Source organism: Leguminivora glycinivorella, chromosome 22 (assembly GCF_023078275.1).
Source record: "Leguminivora glycinivorella isolate SPB_JAAS2020 chromosome 22, LegGlyc_1.1, whole genome shotgun sequence".
Lineage (NCBI taxonomy): Eukaryota > Metazoa > Arthropoda > Insecta > Lepidoptera > Tortricidae > Leguminivora > Leguminivora glycinivorella.
Window position 1 is genome coordinate 1,644,282 of NC_062992.1, and position 8,560 is coordinate 1,652,841.

General features: G+C 37.0%; 1 protein-coding gene across 1 annotated transcript; it reads left to right on the forward strand.

Annotated features, from left to right (window-relative positions):
• Positions 1–2,932: 2,932 nt before the first annotated feature.
• On the forward strand, positions 2,933–6,033 carry LOC125238062 (leech-derived tryptase inhibitor C-like). Its single transcript, XM_048145351.1, has 3 exons — positions 2,933–3,041; positions 3,676–3,796; positions 5,961–6,033. Exons 1-3 carry the CDS (start codon positions 3,026–3,028, stop codon positions 6,031–6,033), a joined length of 210 nt encoding a protein of 69 aa, XP_048001308.1. The 5' UTR covers positions 2,933–3,025.
• Positions 6,034–8,560: the final 2,527 nt, after the last annotated feature.

Below are 8,560 nucleotides of genomic sequence, written 5' to 3' on the forward strand. Positions count from 1 at the left end.
CATTTGTTTGTATTTTTTTTTATGTGTGTTTACCATGAATAAATGCTTTGTATTGTATTGTATTGTATCATAAAGGGAAGTGTGGCTGGCCTGCACGTTTCACCTTTTTACTCATTGTTACAGGTGTTTCTGCGTATGCATACTTTTGCTACTAGCTATTCACAATAAGTAGTAGTAGTGTTCAATTTTGTGTAGATTAATTGGTTAATTATTTTTTAACATAGTAATGGTAATTTTTTTGAATATTGTATAACTAGCTTTATCAATAGTGTGTGAACCTGCCTTAGAAATTTATATTAATTGTGGTCATGGTTCGGTAATATTTCTTGTATGTGGGTAGCTTTTGCACATTGTAATTTTTCCTCAGTCACCCGTTGACCACGAACGCTGTAAAGAGTTCGAAACGTCGGGATGAATTTTGAATTCATTATACGCGATTTAATCCGTTTCCATAGTTTTATTTCATGAGTAACTATCGCGGTAACCGAAGACAATATTATATAAGTATGTATTTATCTATTTAAGTATGTATCAGCAGCGGCTGGTCCATACAAGCTGATTCCCACCGGCTTACCTAAAATTGATTAATACTATTAAAGTAAAAAACATATACAATCTTTTCAATGAATCACGAGTAACAGAGACATGACTGGTAGAGAATGCCATTAGGCATTAAGTCCGCCATTTGTATTTATTTTTAATATTTGTCATAAAGTTTAAATAAATAATTACTTAATTAGGTACTCATAATTTAAATTTATTTGGATATAAAAAGCGCCTATTTGGTGTCAGTGGATTTATTATTCATTCCAAGTAAAGTATGTACTACTTTTCTGATTCCAGAAGAAAATGCGCCCACGAGGAGTTTGCCTATGATGGAAGATGCAAATAAACAGCAATAACCTGAATATAACAGAAATTCACATAATTCGAATATTAAACTTTTCAACTACTTAAATATTTTCGAAGTGAAACTTCTAATGAGACTTCGAACTGACAGTGTCAAACGTTTAACGTTCAGCGTTGTCAACTCGAATTTGGAAAAACAAAACATTACGAAGTTTCACTTCTTCTGCGCAGACGCACAATTTTTTTTTGTATAAATAAGAATCTTAAGTATATCGACTATTGTGTAATAATTTAGGTAACTATAATAAAAAGGTACAACACTTGTTGATTGATTTATGTTTACATATTTGAATACATTAAAATAATATGAAAAATACGAAAGCATTCATTATTTTTCCAATCATAATACTTTCAATAAATACGTAGACTTCGCAAACAAAGAAATTGTAAACTCTTTTCATTTAACACTGTGCAATATTATAACAGCTGCCTTTTTAGGGTTTCGCATACTTTTAAAATAAAATGTAATTTTTCATTGTTCTGTATTCTGACCCCTCAAATTATATAGCTTATAATATTATTTTAAAGTTACTAGCTTTTGCCCGTGGCTTCGCGCGCGTTAGAAAGAGACAAAAAGTAGCCTATCCATCCCTTCAACTATCTCCACTTACAAAAATCACGTCAATTCGTCGCTCCGTTTTGCCGTGAAAGACGGACAAACAAACAGACACACACACTTTCCCATTTATAATATTAGTATGGATATCTATACGTTTTAAGGATTCATGTAAGCGGGAAATGAACAAGTTTGGTATCCAAATCAACGGTTGAGAGAAACGTGTCGATATGAGACCTGAAGATATCGCAACGTGACAGCAAAGACATATATAACTCTAAAGAAAAAACGTACCTCAAAGCCCTAGAGAAAAGAGTACGGTGGCCTAGATGGCGTTGCACCTTTGAGGAACGCTCGACTAGATGGCGCTAATATTAAAACTTGTCATTTTAACACATATCAAGCTAACAATAAGGGCCAAATTGTCAAAACTGAGGTTCAAAAGTTTTAAGCTTGTATCGAGAGATGGCAGTCTATGCATTGTGATTACACATTTTACTTTGACAGTAACTCTATATAATACTCTATCCTATTTGATGACGGTAACTGGCTAGAGAATCTAAAGCGACCACCCTATGCGGACTCACGTTTTGTGTGGTCGTTGTGGCAAGAAGTGCCGCATAAGGACTGTATAGTCATCAACAGAGATGCAGAACCCCGTGAACCCACAAGCGCCGCAACAAACATCTACAACAAATGCTGTGGCCAATGATGATGATCTATACGTATACCGCTTATGGCGCATTTTGTTTAGTCGCTAACTCGTTCGGTTTACAGCACACGGGGAGTCTCCGCAGGCGAGATAACAACCAATGAAAGTGGTGCAATTTGATTGGTCGTTATGCAGCATACGGGGATTCCCCGCAGGCGAGATAACAACCAATGAAAGTTACTATTACTATTTCATTTCCCCGAATGCGGGCCCTGTGGCATGCGTTCCAGAAATCTCTCGCACCCCGAATGCGGACCCTATCGACTAATGAATACGTTTCCCCGCATGCGGGCCCTGTGGCACGCATTACAGAAATATCTCGCACCCCGCATGCGGGCCCTATCGACTAATGAAATTGCGCCATTAATGTTGTCGGTTATAACAATTTGGCGCAAAATTATCCGCGCTGGCCTGATCAAAATAAATCTTAATAAATTAAATCAATTTGTGACAATGTGACGTACTCGTACAGTGAGCTGCAAAAACTGAGTGCATGGCGAATTCATCATAATTTTGCAGCTCACTATTCATAGTACACACAAAAGACTATAAACACTGGTGTTGCGAGTGTCCATGGGTGGCGTTGATCGCTTACCAACTCATAAAAACAATCATAATAGTCTGGTTGTTTGCCTCCTATCTCATTAAAAAACCTATTACAGAACCTTTGAAACGCAAGGATGGATATATTTATATAATTTCCTTCTTGTTTTTTTTATTTTATTGTGATACTTTTTAATAATAACAAGTAAGTGAGACAATCGACATTAGTTTAGCTGTATCATAGTTAGCAACGTCTTTGAAAAATACATTTATAAATAATATTAATTTATTTTTTTGTTGCTACCATGAAATTAATTTATCGTAAGTATAGTCATGAAATTTATTTTAAATTCTTCGCTTTTTTTTACAAATTAGGTTTTTTTTAAAATATATAATACATATTTTTAAATTAAAGGAAAAAGGAACCTGTGACCACCGTTTTGACAGAGCCATCTCTCTCACCAATTGAGCCACGGAGGCCTGCTGGATAAGCCTATGGCCTAAGGCGTTTAAGAATTGAGGAAAGGCATGGATAAATTCGCAAACATACAGCAGGCCTCCGTGCCTCAGTTGGTGAGAGCGATGGCTATCACAGGTTTGAGTCCTGCCGGTGGTGCGAATTTTTCCATTTTTCCTACATACATATAATCACGCCTCTATCCCATAAAGGGGCAGGCAGAGCACATAACATGAACTACTAAATTTCAGTGGCACTCTTGGCAAAAAAAGGGGTTGAAAGAAATTCGAATTGTGACATTGCAGTGACAGGTTGCCAGCCTCTCGTCTACGCCACAATTTAACCCATATCCCTCAGTCGACTTCTACGACACCCACGGGAAGAAAGGGGGTGGTGAAATTCTTAACCCGTCACCACACGGGCCATTTTTCCTATAATTTAAAAATATAAATGTATTTTTAAATCACTATTGATTATTTTTTACCTTTGATATTTCAGTAATTGTCTTCATTGCCAGTCTGGCGGCCATCTTTGTTTACGCAGAAGCCAGTTGCCAGTGTCCCCAAGATTACCTACCAGTTTGCTCAGCCAGCAACCGCACTTATAGCAATAATTGTTCGTAAGTGACCAACATGATACTCTAAGATTTCTTCTAGATATTAGAGTAGACCAAGGTGAGTTGTGACGGAGGCGAGTTGTGACAGCATCAATTTTTGGGAATCGCGCGTTTGCTTGAAGACTTGAACTAAAAACACCTGCCCTGTTGCAAGCGGGCATTTTCGCCAAAAAAGATTCAAAAAATTTTTCTTCTTAAATAGTTATATTTAATGTTTTCCATACTCAGGATCACGAACGCTTTCGATCCTCCCAAAAAGCGCCCCAAATTTAATTTTTTCACTTCGTTACTATTTTTGAAACACTTTACAGCGGTTACAAAGTGGAAAGAATGCAAAATAATAAAAAAATTGTGACCATTTTTTGTCTCTTGTTTTTTGTCCTAGATCGAAAGGGCTCGTGATTCTGAGTAGGAAACACATAAAATTTACCTTTTTTTTTAATTAGCCCGTTATAGTGTCCCACTGCTGGGAAAAGGCCTCTCCCTTTGATTTCCAAATTTACCTACCTTAAAAAATATTTTTGGTGAAATTTCTCGCGAAAATGCCCAGAGGCGAGTTGTGACAACATAGATTTTTTGGGCATCGCGCGTTTGCTTGAAGACTTGAACTAAAAACACCTGCCCTGTTGCGAGCTTGAATAAGTTCCCGAAAAACGACGTTGTCAAAACCCGCCTCTGTCCCAACACAACTTGGTCTCCCTTATTTAATGTAGTACCGTACTACCCGGTTAAAGCCGCGATAGACTCTTGAGTGTGCGTTATCACATTATCCGATCCCATATCGGATGTCGGGAGGATTTCAAAGGTAAAAATCAAAGATGGCGGCTTGAATGTATGGGATATCGACCCTACATCCGATATTGGATCGGGTAATGTGAAAACGCACTAGGTAACGGCCGTTGATCGCAAGGAATTGCGACTCCGTGCTGTGAAGCATAATTATCCCGTTTGCTGTATCTGGCCAGTATGTCATTGAGAAGAGTTAAGGCGTGGTGCAGTGAAGAGTGAGACCGCCATTTTTTTTCAACTTTTTTGTAATACATACATACAATCACGCCTGTATCCCATAAAGGGGTAGGCAGAACACATGAAACTACTAAAGCTTCAGTGCCACTCTTGGCAAATAAGGGGTTGAAAGAAAACGAAACTGTGACACTGCAGTGACAGGTTGCCAGCCTGTCGCCTACGCCACAATTTAACTAATTTTTTTGTAATATGGGTATTTTTTACGCGATTTATACTCAGAATCACGGTCTTTCGATCCTGATAGGAGAAAAAAAATGTCCCAAGATTTCCATACATTTTTCAAGCCTTCCATTCCGTTACCGCCATACAAAATGTATTTCAATTTCAATTTCAATGGTTTGTTTGCAAAAAAAGGGTTAATATAGGTCTTAAAATTAAATTAGTTTAATATTTTTTCCATCCGCTATCACAAGATAGCATGCAAATGTATAACTTATTCCTAAAACGATATAGGTATCTATTTCATCATACATTCATTATAACATCATTATATTGTATGAAAAAACCGGCCAAGAGCGTGTCGGGCCACGCTCAGTGTAGGGTTCCGTAGTTTTCCTTATTTTTCTCAAAAACTACTGAACTTATCAAGTTCAAAACAATTTTCCTAGAAAGTCTTTATAAAGTTCTACTTTTGTGTTTTTTTTTCATATTTTTTAAACTTATGGTTCAAAAGTTAGAGGGGGGGGACGCACTTTTTTTTCCTTTAGGAGCGTTTATTTCTGAAAATATTAATATTATCAAAAAACGATCTTAGTAAACTATTCATTTTTAAATACCTATCCAACAATATATCACACGTTGGGGTTGGAATGAAAAAAAATATCAGCCCCCACTTTACATGTAGGGGGGGTACCCTAATAAAACATTTTTTTCCATTTTTTATTTTTGCACTTTGTCGGCGTGATTGATATTGGTACATATTGGTACCAAATTTCAGCTTTCTAGTACTAACGGTTACTGAGATTATCCGCGGACGGACGGACGGACGGACAGACGAACGGACGAACGGACGAACAGACAGACATGGCGAAACTATAAGGGTTCCTAGTTGACTACGGAACCCTAAAAACGGCATGGGTGCGTGCCGCCAAGGTAATTTTTCCCTTGGCGGCACGCACCCATTGTGACTTTTTTTTTTTAGGCGAGGTTGTGCCGGTGACCCGTACGCTCATGCCGGCACATGCGATGGATCTGGAGGTTACTCCGATTACTAAACACATTTTTTTTATATAGCCTATAATGTGTCCCACTGCTGGGCAAAGGCCTCCCCTGTTTTCCGCCACTCCTCGCGACTCTGTGCATGCTCTCGCCAGGCGCCACAAAATGAGTCCAGGTCTTTCCGCCATCTCATCTTTGGTCTACCTCGGCCTCTGGTAATTTGTGGCGCCCATTATGTCGCTACCTTGGCCCATTTCTCTGGATGCATCCGACAGACGTGTCCCGCCCAATCCCACTTCAGCTTGGCTGCCTTCACACCATGGCTTAAAAAGTTGTCAAATGATGTAAAGCCCGACCAACCCCTGTAACACAACTCGTCGCGCGCGAGACCATACTTGAAGTCGCGCTTGTATGGACTCGCGCGCGACAAGGCAACTTGTGCTAAAGGGTCTGAAATATATGCGCCATGTTGCGGATTTTAATTGCACTATTTTCTTAATACTACCATAAATTAAATATAACAAGATCATACCATCCCATACATTAAAATGCGACCGCCTAAGACCGCGCTTACACTCCACCACACATAGATGGCGCCACAAAAAAAATGTCTTGTAGCTTTCGATTATACTTGTAGATGGCGTTAAGTGTCACTTTTGACATAGATTTACGGCTCGGAATTGACACTTAATGCCAATCTACAAATAATCGGTGGCAACAAGGCATTTTTTTTGTGGCGCCATCTATGTGTGGTGGAGTGTAAGCGCGTTCGTAGGCGGTCGCATTTTAATGTATGCGATGGTATCGTCGCCCCAAAAGCAAACTAGCGAATCTGCCAATTTGACAAAATATACTTTTTATTGTAAATATGAACCAATCAGGAGAATGCATCTACTCAAAAAATTTCGTAGTTCTATCATTTATGGTTTCAGAGTTACATTTGTGCAATTCTGAATTTTTATGTAATTAGTCCCATTGTAAACCTACGAATCCGGCACTTTCGTGAATTCACCATATTAAATGTATACATTAGCCCATAGCAAATGAACGAATCTAGTCTATTCGTTACTTTGCTTTGGTACTTTTGTTATCGATCATTTACCTAGAAACATGACTAGCCTATATAATATTTGCGAAAGTGTCATATTCGTAATTTTATTATGCAATATAAAAGTATATTCGCGGGATTCTGCCTTATTCGCGAGTTATAATATGTTGTTTGCAGTAGGTAAACACGCGAATTAGGCATAGCTCCCAAGTCTAATTCAGTAGTTTACTTAAAATTAGTTATAGATTTTTATTCAAATGAAGGCTTCCATCTACTATGATGATCGCGATGACGATGAAATCAACTTTGATTAGGGCACGGGACAGACTATCTTAAAAATGCATTAAAAAAGATTTGTATGCTATTATTTATACTGTCAGTTTAATCTGAAAATTCTGTCAGTTTCAACTGACAGGTTGCATACAAATCTTTTTCAAGGTTATGAATTTTTAAGACTATATGTGGCGAGCCTTAACTGGTTTTAAAGATACTAAGCCAGAAAGGTAAAAAGTAAAAGGGGAAAACCTGCTTATGATACAGAAACGGGAGAAAGAGATCTCGTGAAACTTCGCCCTGATAATACCTATAAAATACCTAAGTAGGTACTATCACACATATTATCCAAATCTTCCAGAGAACAGAAAACAGTGTTATGTTGTGTACCTACTTATTTGGCTGTGGTTTGGTGGTATTAAACACTTCTATGTATAATTGAAATATTTTTTAGTGGCTTAAATGTAATAATGATATCAAATATATGTAAGCATTGTGCGCAAAAAGTATCTTAAAAATCAACTCTGAACTAACTTTATTGCTTCGTAATATAATTGAAATTGCATAAGAAAAATGCCGTTATATTTTTTGAGACAATTAAAATAACATATTTTGAAATATTACTGTGATGGTAAGTAAATGTAAATGTAATGGTTCTGTGTAAGAATGTCATAAAATATTTATTTATTTATAAGTGTCTCCACATTCGCAACTTTACAACTAAATGCAGATGAATAAAACCTGCTATTGTTTTCACATGCACCATAGTAAACATTCAAATGTGGCATTTTCGCCACTTTGCATTAGCTCATAATGATTAGAGGATACATTTTTCTTACGAAAGTGCCAATTTCGTTAGTTTACTGTGGTGAATTTTCCGACCTTTTTTTTCTATGTATGGGAACAGAAAAATGCGAAAGTGCATTTACTTCGGATTCCAACAAAGTATATATATCTGAAAAATAGATTAATACAGTGCATAGATTTAAAATCCCTTACGCATTAAAAATAAAACTTCAACTACAACTATGACTTCTAAAAAAAATATGTTTATTTTTTTCTAACTTATAATCCGTCTCCTGTAAAATGTGTATTTGGCAGATAGGTGACTTTGCTTTTGGGACGACGGTATGATCTAGTTATATTTAATTTATGATACTACTTATATACTGAACTGTCACTGTTATAGTCATAATATATTTCTGATCTAAAAATGAACCTAACACATTTTTTAAAGTTGTTTATTAACTTGCAATAATATA

Bases quoted from the DNA above. Each gene is read 5' to 3' on its own strand.
- LOC125238062 (XM_048145351.1), top strand. The intron at 3,797-5,960 runs GTAAGTGACCAA...TTTTTTTTTTAG, and splicing joins ACTTATAGCAATAATTGTTC to GCGAGGTTGTGCCGGTGACC.